This window comes from Oxyura jamaicensis (genome assembly GCF_011077185.1).
Source record: "Oxyura jamaicensis isolate SHBP4307 breed ruddy duck chromosome 4 unlocalized genomic scaffold, BPBGC_Ojam_1.0 oxy4_random_OJ91287, whole genome shotgun sequence".
NCBI classification, from domain to species: Eukaryota; Metazoa; Chordata; class Aves; order Anseriformes; family Anatidae; genus Oxyura; species Oxyura jamaicensis.
In genome coordinates, this window is record NW_023303876.1 from 7,549 (window position 1) to 24,777 (window position 17,229).

The window sequence follows — 17,229 nt, forward strand, 5'->3', positions numbered from 1 at the left end:
AAAAATTATAATAGGAAGGAACCACAAAAACTCAGCAGGTCCAAATAACAGTATTCACTAAAAATTACTCAAACACACAAAGCCCAGTCATGAAACCATTGCCATGTCTGCTGCTGTAACAAGCTCCAGAAAATGAAATGCACCAACTCGCCAAAGGAAAAAGATGCTCCTTACATGTTCAGCGTGATACTACAACAGGTAAAGGTGATTGTGAAAGGTATTCCTTTTAGTAACATGATGGCATTATATTCTGGGTCAATTCTCAAGTAATTACAATTTTTCTATGAAAATATTATTTCAATAATACAAACTGAAGCTACAAGCAGTAACAGAAGATAATAGAGCAGGTGAGGGTGTGACTTCAGTTGATGCTGAATGTTTAGACACTTCATTGGACACCAGTACCAACAATTGTTCTAGCTGTCACTTGGTAAGACTCAGATTTTATTTTTTATCTCTGTTGACTTTGAAATATTTGCCATTATGATGCCTTCAGCAAAGCTGATGACTGCTCACTCTTGCTTATTTTATATGCTAGATAAAGATAGATTTCAGCTCATAACAGCATGCCCTTAAGATCATTTAAGTATTAATTAACACTTACAACTCTGAATCTGAACAAACAAGCCCCCAAACTTATGAGCAGCATGACTTTATTACAAAGCATGCCCAGAGGCCCGTATTTGCTGTCAGACAAGCTGTAAGAACTCCTCGATGGGCTACGGGCTACCTAATAACATAACATGAAATACTGACAGTAACTTCATAAACAGACAATGCAGATGATACAAACACAGAAAACTGAACTGGTTTGAAATGTGCCAGAAAGTAGACTGTCCAGAAGATACATTCAGACATTCCATAAGGAAAATACTGTCTTGTGACTTCATTTCAGTTTTAGTGACTTGATGTAAAACAAAAATTCAGTCCTTTACTGAGGTGTAAGAGAAAAATTCAAATTTTTTGTTATTCTATTTAGAAAATTCAACTACAGACTATTTGAAACTGTAACTCTTCTACAGATCCAATTGCAAAATCTCTACATCCCAGTATTTCTATGATTACAATGTCATCCAACTCTTCTGTCTCTCATGCTCTCACTCTCGTGACATATCTACAACAGCAACCGTTTCCCTCTATAATGAAAGGTTTCAAAAAAAGCTAAATTAACTAATGGGTAGTGATGATAACAAACCTAGCAGTAAAATGACAGTGTCACATCAATGATTGAGATTTTATGCTTAAATGCCTTGTGGGTAAACAGGTTTTTATTAAAACCAATCCTTACTATCAGCTTTCATCTATTGCCAAAGTCAATTATCATATTAATGCCATTCTAAGATGGTGGATCACAGACAAAGCAACAAGATACAGCATTTATACGAAATAGAGCTTTTTTTAAAGCTTTTGGCAGTTGCCTTCAGGTTTACTTTTGGAATTATACAAGGCTAACATTTCTACCCCAAAATGAGGGGAAAGAGCGTTCTCCTACCACCTCTCCAAAGAGCAGGAAAGTACAGATTTATTGGATGGCTTGTCACCTGCAGCAATGCCAAACTGAAAAAACAGCCATCAGGAATCTGTGACAGAACTGTATATTGGTGAGTTTAGGGAACTGGGTCTATACAACAGAAGTAGCGTACTATACTAATATACTAATTATCATAGCATTGCACAAAGAAAAACAAAAATTAGTTTTAAATTTAATATACAAATATACTAGTCTTACCGGATGTAACTTCAGTGAGCCAGACACATATTTCATTCCCCTTTCATTGAAAAGATGTAATTAAAAACCAACCTAGGTTAGCTGTTATCTACCAAGAGCCACTTTTTCCAGGATCAAAAGAGAAATGGAAGAGAAGAGAGGAACATGACACTTCAGAGAGTTCTTTGCAATCTGTTGGCTGAAAGCAAAGGAAGTAAATAAAGTGGCTTTGAAACTTTTGTAAACCTTTTCCAGTGTCATCTTTCACTGTTTGTTTGCTTGGTCTTGAATTATTTCCATTCTTTGTGATTCAGAGTCCATGCGTTCTTACATGTGTTAGTCACCCATAGTCCTAAACCTACTTGTCCTGTAATCAGTTCCTATGCGGTTTCTCCAACCTCCGTAACTTCCCAGAATGTTATTCTTCAGTCCAACTATCATTTTGTTAGACTAGGTCTGGCCAAGAAAGGAAGGATAATAATTAGCATTACTCCACAGTAAAGAGGCTGTCACAAGTCAGAAATGAGTGAAGCCTCTCCATTTCTACTCCCAAGAGACACTGTGAGTTTTAAGAAACCATAAATCATCCTGGAAAGTATTGAGCAAAACAACTAAATGTTAGGGTTTGCAAATGCATCATGTTAATTTGATGTGATCGAGGACTGTGAAGAACATAAACTTTTGCACTTAGACAAATCCATGTCAGTCAAGCCATTCTTTTAAAGAAAATAAACAAAATCCAGAAGTATGTATATACTTTACTATAACCTTTCCATGTCAATAACAAAAGAATTAAAGTACAGGAGAACTTGTAAACCAACTAGAAAAATAAGATACATAGAAATGAGAAAAAAACTCCAAACTTTACATGTCTTCATGCACTAAGTGATCCCAAAGTCAGTCAAATTCAGTTATGCACACAAACCTAAACATAAGTGTCAGATTTTTATCACTGTATATGTTTTTTCTTTTTAATAGTCTGAGACTGTCTTAGCTCCTCAGTCCCATGAGCATATGGGCAAGATTCAGAAGGCAAAGCACAACCATTAGGATGATGAATGAAAAACCAACAGAGACGTGTTTTATATGCTTCAGCTGAAAGGTATCGTTTTACTTCAGGCTTAGTTTTCCTTGATGGCTTCTCTTTTCTCCAGTCACGAATATGAACTCTCCCATTTAGAACTAAGATTTAAAAACAAACAAAAATGCAGCTGTTAATAGACAGCCATGGGAATCATACTGGAAAAATGCATAGTGACAGTGAGCAAATAACATATATTTTCTGCAAATGGATCACTCAGGCAAAACCAAATGTACTATTTGTAATGAAATAGAAAGATGTGCACAATGAACTGAGGTAATATAGAGATGGTCTAAAGCAAAATTGATCAATTTCCCTGTGAGATGTTTTACCATTGTGCTGAATAGTTTGAGGCACCTTTTTATTGTCCTCAGAGGGTTCATAGAGGTGTGTTTTTTTAAAATATATCAGGTAAGATAACTTATACCAAAACCCTCAGAATTTAGATTGCAAGTTCTGAAAAAAAGTTTGAACTTTAAGAACTATAATCCCTCCCTTGTTCAACACTTCATTACTCTATATTCAAACTAATTACCAGCAAAAAAAAAGTAGCTAAGTCTTCTAATACTGACATTTCTAACACAGAAATGCTCTTGCAAAGAGCATTTTCCACACTACAGTAGTGACTTATCAAGTCAAGTTTAACAGTCAAGTTTAAAAGCAAAGCCAAACAAATAATGCCTATCTACTCCTTACCTTCAAATACTTGATGATTGTTCTTGAGCAGTGTCTGTAAGCCTCCATATTCACTCTTCAGCCTCTTTAATGTCTCTTTATTTAAATATTCTGCTACTTCTCTCAAGGAAAGGCTTTCTGTAATAAATAACGGTGTAGCTATAAAAATGTGTGTATCTAAAATTCTTGAAAACCCTAACGTTTTAATAAATTAATGATTATGAACAAAATATATGAATTATATAGGAGTACTGTAACAATTTTGTGCTCCCAATATCACAAACCTAAATTGTATATATGTATATTGTCTGTAAAATGGCACTTCTCATTCTACAGGTCTCAAATAGGATTTTCACATAAGATGTATTTTTTTCTTTCCATGCTTTTTTTTTTTTGCAGTAATCCTCATTGTGCTAAGCACTGTTTACATGCATGTAGTACGAAGTTTACATGCATGTAGTAGAAAGAAAATGTCATTCTCCTTTAACAGTAGCATATAACTGCATATAACATAGCATATCCTGTAGCATATAACAAACTACAGTAAATAATAAATATGGGTGCAGGAAAATGAAACTTATTGAGTGACTATAAAATAAACTGCAACTTCCATTCCTTTTCATTCTAATGCTAAGCCAACTAAAAATTCCTAATCATGTTGTAACTAAATGACACTTCAAAGCACTTCAAGAATTATAGATAGTTATTATGTCACTATCCAAAAATAAACTTAGATCCTCCCCAATTTAGATGCAGTTATGTTTTGTGAAACAGGGAGAAGTCCTGTTTAAGTTGATTCTGCCATAGTACTCCAGTGTAGAGTAAAAGAAAAACAAGCAAAGACAGGAGTTTCAAAATACACTTATGTGCCTTATTTGCACCTCAGAGTGCAATAAAACATTATATAGTAGCAATCAAAGGTTTTTTTTTTTTTTTTCAGCTCATGGTATTTCCTAAAGTCTATTACTAAATTTACAAACATGTAAATTCATTGGAAAAAACACCCTCCATCAGCAAAGGTAAAAGGTAACGGAAAGCATTGCAGAAAGATAATCTCACCTCCTTGATTCCAGGTATTCATATTTCCACCATGAGTATTAGAACATGATTTTTGGGGGACCGCATTTAACAGCAAATTTGCCACATTCAGAACCACATTATCTACAAAATCTCGAGGGAGGGCAGCACAATTTCTGATTTGTTCTACTTTTTCTCTGGGTTGAAATCCAGGCATCCAAATTCTACCAGAAGTTTCCATTTCATTGTCAGAAAGTCCCGAGCCTGCTTCTTTGCATACATCAGAGCAATCTTTATGATTAAATCCAACTCCTCTGTCACATGCAACCACAGCACAAGTCTGACGATTATGAATATACCGTGTTATCTGATTGTCAATCAAAGCACATTCTGTAGTTGAATAGGTCCTGTTTTTTCCAATAAGGCACACCTATCTTAGCAGAAATAGGTAAATCACTATTTGTATCATAATATTTGAACAGAGTCCCCATACTTAGATACAGCCCCCCCACCAGACAGCATATGTTTTATTAGGCTTCTAAACCAAAGTACAGGAGATATCCACTAGAACTCAATGCTCATTAACACTTAAGGGTATTTTTTCATTTTAGTTTTCAAATACTGGTGCTACAGAAGAAATCCAGTAACCAAGTCATAATCCATCTTTTTGGCCATACAAGCACAGGCCAAAGAGAGAGCTCCTGACTCTCAGACTATTTACAAAATCAGAGCTGAACACCGCTTTCTACTCCAGAAATATTTCAGTTTGAATTTCATGTGACATGAAAAAACAGCAAAGTTAAATAAAATTAACCAACATAGGCTGATGGAAAAACAAAGGCAGAAAGACAAAGTTTTCCATCTTACAGACAAGTATAATAAATAACCATAAATCCTTGCACTCTTTCTTGTATTTAGGATTGTAACCTATGATGTTAACTTTAATATAGCAGATTACCCAAGAAACCCATGAGTATTTTTAATCTATCTTCAAAGCGTATTATCTGAAGCAATGCAACTGACTATGCTCCAATCTCACAAAATAAAGAAGTATCACAGAATCATAGAATGGTTTGGGTTGGAAGGGACCTTAAAGATCACCCAGTTCCAATCCCCTTGCCATGGGCAGGGACACCACCCAGAAGATCAGATTTCTCAAAGCCCCATCCAGCCTGGCCGTAAACACCTCCAGGGATGGGGCATCCACAGCTTCTCTGGGCAGCCTGTTCCAGTGCCTCGCTACCCTCTGAGTAAAGAATTTCCTCCTAAAATCTAATCTAAATCTCCCCTCTTTTAGTTTGTCTCCCCTTTGTCTCCCTTCATTCTGCCTGGCTGGGGGGTTGGACTAGATAATCTTCAGAGGTCCCTTCCAACCTCGGCCACTCTGTGATTCTGTGTCCTATCACTAGCTGCCTGAGCAAAAAGTTGTTCTGATTTTTGTTTGTTAACAAGCCCAGCTTCAGACAGCATCTTCAAAAATAAAAGCCCTACAGAGTCCAAAATTACCCTTTTTGTTGATGGAATTCTAAGGCAGTCTTCTTCCACGTGAAAACCACATACAGATCCCACTTCAGTAACAAAATCAAGATACTCTCTGTACTGTGTCTTCTTGCTTTGTCTTCGGCTGTATTTTCCATGGAAATCGAAGAAGCAACATGGCAGCACAAAGTAGCTACACGAATAGGAAGACCTATGGGAAGGATAACGGTTAACTGCTGAACGGGAAGTTATTTCAGATAACACACATAAATTTAAGAAATAGCCCAGACACAGGCAATGATGGAAATCTTTATGAAGGTGATAGATCTTCATGAAGTACTATTTATATGTTACTCCTTCAGAAAAATTATTAGTATATTCAAAATCACTGTTTCATAAAGTATTTGCTATAGCAAACTACTGTACCATCACTGTCTACAGGACTAAATCTCTAGGTATCAAACTATTGCTGATTGTGATAAGCAGAACGGTTCAGAGAAATGCAGGACTAACAGTATTTTATTTTAAAACTAGATTCCTGTCTAAGGAATAAATACAAAATTTAGTTTGAACTTCAAAAGCAAAATGCTGTACTAAATTCCATGAGAAAATAAGAACTATTTCTGTGCTTCTCCACATCAAAAAATCATTTTGTAAAAATAATCAATTGGCATCACAAGGAGCAAAAGTTGCAAGAACACCTGATGCGGATGCAAAAGCAGCAGTTTTCACCAAACAAGTATAGGTAATTATGTTTTTATTCCTTCCCTCCTGCTTCCCCACCACCACCAAGTACCTGGCTGCAATTACAGGTATCCATGGTGTTAATTCATCTGAATGGTTTCCTATCAGCCAATCAGTATCTGGAAAGAGATGACTATCACCCGGCATGATAGATGATTCCTAAAAAAAATAAAAGTTGAAGTAAGATTTAATATAGGTTTCTTTAGATTTATTTGTCAATAAAGCACTAAACAACAATATAAAATTCTACAACAGGAAAAATAAAAGGTGAATGAGAACCCACAGAAGCCGTCAATATTTTTCTCAGTTTGAAGTTTTGCCAGGTAGTATTTTTTTATAGCTACAAAGAATTAATTTAGCAACAACCACCCACAACATATTGGTCAGACAAAGAGTGGAATGGCAAGTCTGATGAAGGTATTTGACATCCTAAATATATGTTAACAAATCTTATTCATTGATTATGATTTCTTGCCATTCTCCTGTCACATGTATTTCTGGGCCCAGTTTTTCAGAGACTCACTTCATTTGCTATGTCTCTGTCTCACACAGCAATGAACCAAAACACAGCTCCCATACTATCTTCTCTTATTTCTCAGGCACTTCCTAAATTAAATCCAAGTATACAAAATACCACCTTTCAACCTTACCATTTGTTTATAATCAACCTAATCCAGCCCAACACTTTTTTTCTTGTGTACCTTGCCAGAACATTCTCATCCAAGTTGTATCAGAGCTACCCTGTGATACATGCAATATCAGGAGTAGAAATAGGGAAGCAATACGTCAGAGACAGAAGGCTTCATTGGCAGCCTTTATGATAGCATTTTGCTTGCGTTATTTCATAACATATGGAGTAAGGAGACAGCATGAGTATTGCCACCACAGTACTGACTCACAGATAGTTATTAATCTCAAGAATACCCTATTCGTTAAAAACAAAACACACAAGAAACAAAAAACATCAAACAAACAGCACAAACAGCTCATACAGGATAAATTTTAAAAGTTCCAGAGTGCCTTTAACATTTGTCTTTGCCAATGACAATTGTCTGGAATGACAGAGTACTAAAACTTGGTGTTTTGGATTGTTTCCTGAAGCCTTTCAAGAAGATCTGATTGCAGACTGCAAAAAAAGAATCTGGAAGTTTTGGCAATCTATACGTAAAATGGCATGGTGGCAAAGAGAAGGCTGCACAACATGACTGCTCCACTTCCCAAACATGAAAGCTGCTGCTCTTTTGTTGATGTAAAGTTAAGTTGTTAGCATTTAAAGATTTGTCGAATTGACTTTCAACCAAGCCTACAGGAGAATAGCTATGGACAGAAAAGTATTTTAGTATATTGGAAGCTGACAATTTTTGAGGGAATAAGGTGAGAAACTCCAGGAGTCTGGAGAACAAGAAACCTAGAGAACAAGAAACCAGGAACACTTCACCTCCAAAGGGCAAGTGTTCATCACTGCCACACTTAAACGAACATCAAACAAAAAACAGCTAGAGTTGAAGCAAATGTGCCTGTGCTCATATTGTTCCTGTCCTCATAAAAACAAGAATGGAGAACTTGAAATACAATCCCTCTTTCAGACTCATTTTTCTGTCCATTTTTTGGAAGGCTGTTATTGCAATGACTTACCACAAGGTTGGAACAGCAGAAGAATTGGCTCCTTTGAGGTTCAACAATTTTGTCCCAAAAGAGTACAGAGCACTCTAAGATCATAATCACTTTCCAAGTGATTTTGTTATTAATTTATGAATAAACTACTCACAACTTTGGAAACTAACATCTTTTGTGATGTACAAGAAATGCTAATAAAGCTGCTCGCTATTGAACTTCCAGTAAAATCAAGTTTCATAGCATGCATGTCTGCAGAAGCAATAAGAAATCATGCTAGCATTCTCAGCTGAAAACTAAATAAATTGGAAATAAGCAAGCATATGATATAGCATTGCTCTATTAATCCCCTCTACAGCTTACTTTATAATCCTTTAGGACATACGAGTGGCAGCATACCAAACCCACACATTGCTTTAGACAATTGTCAATAACCCAGTGCTTTTAATTACATTTGCATCAACACAGCCTGAAGCAATGAACAAATGAATAAAGTTACAAATGAATGAGATTGACATACATTTGCATAATACCTCTAAATGAGTTTCTGGTCCATACATGTCCCATATTTTTCTTCTCCTCACATCAATTCCTCTACCAGAGTGCTGAAATATTTGAACAAAGTATCATTTTTAAGTACCAATTTTAGTAGAAATTCTCAATCAAGCTGACTAAATGTACATATTAACATAAACTACTTCAGTCACACTAAAATATGGACACACAACGAAACACAGCTTCATCATTTCGGCATAAATTGCATACTTCTACTCCCTTGTTTCCCTTCTACACTGGACTGGAAAGCAAAGGCTACATTAAAGATATAACTACATTGATAATTGATCTGGGCACAGCTATTGAGATTGCTCTGGAAAATCTGGCTCTCAACTTTTATGGTATCTTCCCAGAAGTGGAAGAAATAACAAATAACATTTTCTGAAACAGACTGACCCAACTTTTCTTGAATCTCAGTGAGCTTTTTTTACTATTTTCTTTTCAGAAACTATGCCTCAAGAAATTGAATTTTGGTGTTGCCACATTTTCACTTCAAAAACACAGTATGTTGTTAGGCCTTTTCAAAATAATTTTAAAAAATCCTATAATTGCTTTAAAGATATAGAAATCCATTTTCAGTCCTTGATGAGTAGATTTCAGTTTGATATAACTAACTTTATGAAAAACATCTAAAGGCTACTGCAAATAAGAATGTTTATGTTAACATTACCCATTCATTTTTAATAGATCTACAACATTACTAAATTATATTACTTTTTCTTTTCCCTTTGAGTTTCTTACCTCAGAAAAACATGATAATGTTTTTCATGATAATCAATTCCACTTAAAAAATAATAATTAAAAGGTTTCTAAAGCTCTGCTTTTTTTTTTGATAACTAAAGAGTAACAAAGTCTTGTTCTAATGACAAGAATTAACTGAATTTTGACTATTTGCCTGCCAAAGGAAAGCAAAACAAGATTTATTTTTGTTTTAAAATGTACTCTGTTTACCCCTTCATTGCATAGAATATGGACCAGTAGACCATTTCCACATCCTAGATCTACAAATGACTGTTTCTTGGCCAATCCTTTTTCCTTTCTTTCTTCTTCCCAGAGAATCTAAGACAAGAAAAGAAAACATTGTAGACTTATACTCTCAGATTTCCCTGTCAGAAAGCAGTAAAAAGATGTACGAATTGAAAGGAGAATGTTGGGTGAAGAAGTGACAGAAGACAGACACAGCACTCAAAGAGAAAGCAGCTTGAGAAGGAAAAAAAACAACACAACATGTTAAAATTAACATGTTAAAATTAACATGTTAAAACTGCTAATGAAGGGAGTAAGATTATGTTTCAACGTATCGAGCATTTTCCAAATGCTAAGCATCCTCCATTCACTTCTGAGTGCCTGAAGTTGAAATTAATATAGGCCGGGCTAGGGAAAGCATAAATGTAAAAATAAGCTGCTGAAAACAAATGGCACAAGAGATTAACGTAAGGAAAGAGCAATTAAATTTCCAACAGTATCTCCACATGTGAGACTACAGAAGCCTTTATATCCACTGTATAAAAGAAAGAGTCAGGTGCAGAGATGAAAATAAAAAGCAAAATGTCCTTTGTAATCAATTGGCTATGAACTGCAACATCACTTTCTACAGCCTAGTCAAGAAAATGTAATTTACTTTGCAAGAGTCAACTGCCCCAAATTCTTAATCAGCTAGAGTGGACCTCAAAGCTTTTAGTCCAGTTCTAGCCCCTGCTCTTTCTGTAAGTATTTACTCCTACATAGTTATGTAATTTGGAAACTGCTAATCTTAATAATAGGATATTTGTCTGCAGAGTATGGATTAGTCTCCTCTTAATCCTGTCAAACTTTTTTGCTCAATGAGTGTGTCCTCTGTAGCTTCTTAATTCTTATTTTCCCCATGGATAAGAGAAATTGTCAAGAATATTTAACCACAAAAAATAGTATTTGTAACATTGCTACTTGTTATTTTGTCAGTTTAGACAGAGAAAAAGAAGTTCCAGATAAACTGTAAGATTGTTTGTGTTTACATTTTAAAATGTAGCAATCATTGCACTTCTGCACTCCAGACCGTAACCCAGAAAGCTCTAATCACCTCCTACACAGATCACACCCATCCTCAATCCCTTGAGGAGTTTCTTATGATTTAAACTGAACAGATACTTCTCTAGTAATGTGTCTTGACAGTAGGCAATGTTTATATGACTGCAGAGTATAATAAAGGGGTCAGATGACTCCTCCCCTCATCATATCAATTTAAATACTGTAAATCCATATTAATTTAACATTGGACCTTTTATCACTCATTTAACATATTTCTAAATAATGAGCTATTACATATTCATATCTGATTATGGTTATGGAGGTTAGGTTATTAATATATTAAGCTTTCATTTATACAAGCCAGTTATTGGATCACTTTAATAACTTTTGGAATGTTACTTCTACTTCAACTAAAAAACATTATGACTGTAAACAAACACTGTCTTGCAAATTTCTCTGCACAACATCTTCAGCAGTGTCACTGGAGAATTTTCCTGGGGTTATAACTATTATAATTCCTCATGTACATGATTCAATTTTCTAATTTTTCAACATTCAACAACTACTACTGTCATGGTGGGAAAAAATGATAAAAGTCTATTATATAGCTCCTTCCACAAGCCAATGTCATGATGATCATTTATCCAGTGAAGTATCTTCTGTCGCATCAATATGATATTCACGATTTTGAGAGCAGCCTATGTCAGTCAGTCAGGCTTCCTCAATTTTTTAAAAAAAATATGGGATAAGGAACTGAGGTTCTAAGTTTAAACAAACAATTAGCAAAGTAAAATAGTCCTCAATGAGATCTGTAAACGAGTTAACTTGTTTACAAGTACTGATTTAGAGGAGATGCAACAGGTATCTGCATTATACTTCTAGGTAGACATACTCTTACTGCACTCTAGATAGCAGTCAAAATATTGATGTGCCTACATAGTGACGGTAGCTTCTCATCTCCAAACTGGACAATCTAATCATTATTTCTTTGGTACGTAAGTGCTTTTTGTTCTAACCACTTTAAAACAAACAAAAGAACTACAGCTTGTCTGAGTGACATAAACATCCTATGACAGAAGACTGCAAGTCTTCAAAAAAAGTGTTAATGTTCCTCTAATTTTACTTTTGTTACTGTGCTTAATTTTTGTGGTATGCCACGGTATAAAAAAAAGCTTTTCTTTTTTCCCCTTGCTTTGTCACATTATTATTTTTTCAAATTCTGTTATAAAATGCTTACTTTTTTAAATCAGTTACTATATATAAATCCCTGAAATGCCATTGAGAGTACTACCAAAGAAGATCCTAATACAAGCTCAATTTAAATAGACTGAGCCACAAATTCCACTTTAGGTTCAAGTTATGCTTGAAAACACTAATAAAAACTTACCAGCAAGTAAGTAGCAATGGCAACATCTTCATATACAAACTTCTCAGGATCTGTTACTTCAGGCCATACCTTCAGGAGAAAAAAAAATAAATCTGTTACTTTTTATGACATCTTAAAATACCGCAAAGAGAGCTCAGAATGATCTGGATACTCATCTTCTTCAATAGACTTCTACACTTCATGCAGTTTGAACTGAGTAAAAATATACATAAAAAACGTAAACAAAGACTAAGGTTTTGTGAGTCACACAGCAGTATATTGATATAAAGAATGTCTGCTTTCAGTCAATAAAGTTTCCAAGAACATTACAGCTCCATAGGCACACCTTGCAAGTAACCCGCTGCATCTGATCTGCAATGGACCAGATTGTTTTATTCTAATTCTCAGAGCCATAATATTATTATTCTTCCTGTTAAATGCATTATTACAGTATTCATAAATTTATTTTCAAAAGATGAGGAACTATCCTGGCAAAATGGAACATGAAGAATCAAAATATGAAGGAGAAAGACAGAAAAAGTATAATCCCTATTTTCTAAATGAAAAATTGAGACAGACTAAAACATTTGATGGTACAAAATGCTACTGCAGAGCTAAAAAAAAAAAAAAAAATGTACCCATTACCTTATCCACAATTCAAACATTCCTGTCACACACATCTTTCTATTAGTGGAGAAACATCAACAGTGAAACCTTTCAACATTTCCATAATGTTTTATAAAAGCATTTAACAATTTCTTTGGTTTCTATAGTTTGATGCATACTACATCATACAGCATTTAAGAAGGTCATTTTTAGGAGTCCCAAGGATAAGACTACTAAAACACAGCTGCTCTGACTCAGAAAGGCATATGAATGCATCAAAACGTAAATGAAGCAACAGACTTTTAACCAGCGTTGCTTCCTGACTCTTTGATGCTTTGTAGAAGGACATACTATATTTATGCTTTATTGTGTGGATGGTTTACAATTTCCATGCACTGGCCTACTGCTTACTTCTTTTTGGAAGGCAAACATTGTGGAACATGTCTAATACCACCAGATATTTAGTGTTAATTTGGCTCAAAGTTTTCCAGTTCAGTTCTTCCCAATACTATAAAACTATTTTTTTTCCTCTACATATGCAGTAAAGACTATAAAACAATCCAATGAACTATAGTGCATACATTTTAATTAAACTGATTCCTTTATTTAAAAAAATATTGGAGGAAGCAGTTTCAGGAAACAAGTAACAGAAACAAAGAACAACGGCAGAAAAGCATGTTATTACTACGTTTATTGCCAAACTTACCTTTACCATCTCCTTGTATTTTTCTTTAAGGTTTTGATAAACCTTGCTGTACTTTGCTACAGAAATGAGTGACAGCGTACTTCTAAACTCACTGTGCTTTTGCTCCACAGACCACTTAGCCAGTTTGGGCAAAAGCTCATTTCCAAGCCATGCTAGTTTGGGGTATGTAATTCCATCTGAAAACCAATCTTCTGAAGACAGAGCTACAATAGACACAGACCTTAAAAAATAAAATAAAAAACGTAGATAATATACAGTGTATTCACACCTCACTAACTCAAGAGTAGAGAAAATAATAAAGTGGAAAAAAAAATCGGAAGATCAAAAAAAGGCATACGAGTAAACTGAGGAATAAGTAAACACAACTCACAAACAGAAGGAAAATAAAAGTTAATGAATAATAAAACAGTCGTTCCTAGATTTTGTTAGGCAGCTCATTACTTTCTAATTCAAACACCATGAGAGTCTACACTAGATTTACTACAATGACTAAAGACTCACATACAATAAACAACCTGGTTTACCATAATATTCCAAATGCTAAGAAGTGGGTAACTCATGAAAACAAACAAAAATTAGGAGCAAAATATATAATCAGTTGGTACATTTCACTATTTCCTGATCTCTAAATTTAGATTTCGTTACTTATGTAAGCTGTCAGCATGAGCAATTACACCTTCAACGCTCAGGACCAAGGTGTCCACACATTTTAATGACTGAAGCTTGGCAGGTTCCAAAGAGCAATTCTTTTTCATCTTTCAACCTCACTAACACCTACAGAACCTAACTTCCATCACAGACATAGTCATCTCCTACTGATGAGGATACACATACCACATACACATACAGTCAATACATTACATTTGAAGTTGAAATAGATGTGTTTTGTGTTGATTTTTGTATTTTACATATAATTTTTAAGTGAACACTATGCACTGAGATCACACCAGTTATGCCACTTGCTAATCACATAAATTATAAAAAAACAAATCACATGGACACCAACACTAAACCATGATATGATTCTTACAGTAACTCAGGGTTTCCTTCCACTCTCACTTACCATTCTTCATCTTTTATGTGCGTAAGCTGAATTTCATAAATATTGCACTTTTTAATCTGGTATTTTCCTTCCTTGTTTTCCTCCAAAGGCAGAAAGGTCACAGTTCTATTGTAAACATCTGAAAATATATGTAAATGGTGGTGTATTATTATTCCATGGGACAAACCATCCTGGTTAGCACCAAAAACACACACACACTTTTGCTTTCTTGCTACATTAAGCATATACTAATGAGGCAACATCAAGGACAATGCAGGAAGAACCACAATGCTGAATTTTGGGAATTCAAGGAGTTTAATAATTTCAGACATCAGACACACTGAGAAGCAGATCTACTCTTAGCACTCCACTGCATGTTGTTTTCCAGAAGGTATAAGGTTAATCAGCAAGACTCACTTGCTGATTAACCTTATTCACTATCTATAAACATCTGAAAAGCTAGAGACATTGAGATTTTCTAGTATAAAACTGATGCCCTGTGTGGAAGGAGAAAGCATCTGGAGTCTCAGAATGCACACTCCAATTTATTGCACTTACATACTCACCCTGACATTAGAGAAAATATAAGTGCAGAATTCAGGAATAATAATACTATGGAATACTATGGATAATATCACTTTTTCTGTATTCAAACACAGGATCTACTGTGTGATTATGATGAAGTATAGCTGCTCTTCAGTTTTAGCAAGATCAGCTTTCCCAATTAGAGTTCCTGGACCTAGCCGTGAGAAAAATAACAGCAACATACAAACACTACTTATGCCTAAATTAGTGCCCTGTAACTCTGAAAGGAGGCTGCCTGAGAAGACCTGTTTTTAGGTAAAGGCACATGTAATTACGTTATGTATTAAGTTATGTTCAGCAGCCACCCTACTGACCTTAATATCTATCACCTGTGTAATAAAATGCTTATGCTCAAGTTCCAAACACCACAGATTTTGGAAAAGTTGAGATGGGCAGAGTAACAGCTGGCCATGCCCTTCAGTGCTTCTACCATATTTAAAGAAGGTATCCTGCACCTTTTAACACGTTACATTTTCTAACATTATTTATGCATTTATCAGTTAACTCCTACACAAAGGAAAACAGAGAGGGAGAGAACACGTTCTTTTGAAACAACTTACAAATAAAAACAAATGAGACTGCAGTGAAACACAAGTGGCATGATACAATCTAGTACTCACATGCTACTACTTTTTACCATCTCAAATTTACTCCCTATATCCTTCCTATAAAGTTACTCTAAAAGGATTTACTCTTTGATATGGCACATATGTATGCATTATTAATCTACGCACTAGTTGCAAAAAAAAAAAAAACAACAAACAAACAACCTCTTAGCAATGCTTATCCAAGGGTATTTCTTTAGAATAATTTAAGTTCCCTATTTGAAACTGATCCTTCGCTTAACATCAAAACTGACAACTGCAAATCTCCAAAATATGAAAATATTACATTGACTAAAGAAACCAAAATATCTATGGACTCCAATTTTTTTTTGAGTGAGATGAAAAAGAATGATTAGTAACAGAGCAAACATTAAGTCTTGATTTCTCAACCTATCCTTTGTCAATCCCCTCTCAATGTTCCAATAGCTCTATTTTAAACATATTAATTAAAAAAATCTAGGCTTTTTCCTAAACATAAGCTTTCCAGGTGTAGCTCAGGAACATCACCTTACAACATCAGAAGAAAATAAACCTAAAATATATACTTTTTTTGAAGGCTTCATAGATACTGAGAAGGAATTTTACATAGTAAGAAAGACCACTCTAAGTCCTAGCAGGATTTCCTGCAGTGTGGTTCCACCATGGAATGTAAATGCCTGACAAAAAGTCACGCTTCATCTTGAAGCAAAACCAACAGCACGCAAACTGGCACAAGCAGTTTGGCCGTGGTGAGGCTGATGCAAAAGCTGTCTATATATTTTCTTAAAACTAACTCAGCATTTTCATAGGGTACAGTCACTCCTTGCAAACCTGTTATTAGGTCTGCACAACAAGCAGTGTTTCTGTGGGGGAAGCTCCTGACAGGAGCTCACACGACGCACAATGCTTCCTGTCTCCCTAAGGAGGACGGAACGATGAGCCATTTTCATCCCCCCTTTTTCAGGCCCTAGTCTCCCCAGTTAATCAGACGGGGTGCCTAGAACTGGGGGCTCACCTTGTACCACCAGCTCCTTCGTCGGAGGAGCGGGGGGCCCAGCGGGCCTCGCTCGGGGCAGCAGCGTCCTCAGCACGGCGCGGAGCTCGGAGCCCGGCCGGCCCCGGGCCGTGAGGGAGGACGGCAGGTGCCCGCTCACCTCCCTCCACAGCCGGCTCAGCTCCTCAGCCCCCTCTTCTCTCCCTCCTCCCGGCTCGGTGGCGAGACGGGGAGACCCTTCCTCGCCTTCCCCAAGCAGCACCGTCCCCTCCGCCTCGATGGCAGCGCCGCACAGCCGCCTGTTGGCCACCTGCGGCTTCTCCAGCCAGACGCGCACCGCCGCCCAGAAGCCGCCGGGCAGCGCGGCGCCGCCATCTCGCACCGCCGCCGTACCCACCGGCCCCATGGCCGCCTGCTGGCGGGGGGAAGGAGGCGGGACGGGGCGCGTCCTACTCCCGTCAGTTCC

At 36.2% G+C, this 17,229-nt stretch overlaps 1 protein-coding gene across 1 annotated transcript; it reads right to left on the reverse strand.

Moving 5' to 3' along the window:
* Positions 1–1,401: 1,401 nt before the first annotated feature.
* LOC118157242 (probable tRNA (uracil-O(2)-)-methyltransferase) lies at positions 1,402–17,219 on the reverse strand. Its single transcript, XM_035311498.1, has 11 exons — positions 16,785–17,219; positions 14,622–14,739; positions 13,559–13,778; positions 12,268–12,336; positions 9,825–9,932; positions 8,852–8,923; positions 6,757–6,863; positions 5,988–6,171; positions 4,524–4,911; positions 3,486–3,602; positions 1,402–2,890 (listed from the first exon to the last, which is right to left on the reverse strand). The coding sequence occupies exons 1-11, from the start codon at positions 17,167–17,169 to the stop codon at positions 2,658–2,660; spliced, it is 2,001 nt and encodes a 666-aa protein (XP_035167389.1). The 5' UTR covers positions 17,170–17,219; the 3' UTR covers positions 1,402–2,657.
* Between the last annotated feature and the right edge of the window lie 10 nt (positions 17,220–17,229).

Bases quoted from the DNA above. Each gene is read 5' to 3' on its own strand.
- LOC118157242 (XM_035311498.1), bottom strand. From the start codon at position 17,169: ATGGGGCCGGTGGGTACGGCGGCGGTGCGAGATGGCGGCGCCGCGCTG. The intron at 3,603-4,523 runs GTGAGATTATCT...TATTTATTACAG, and splicing joins GAATACCTGGAATCAAGGAG to AAAGCCTTTCCTTGAGAGAA. The intron at 2,891-3,485 runs GTAAGGAGTAGA...TTTAAATCTTAG, and splicing joins CAATCATCAAGTATTTGAAG to TTCTAAATGGGAGAGTTCAT.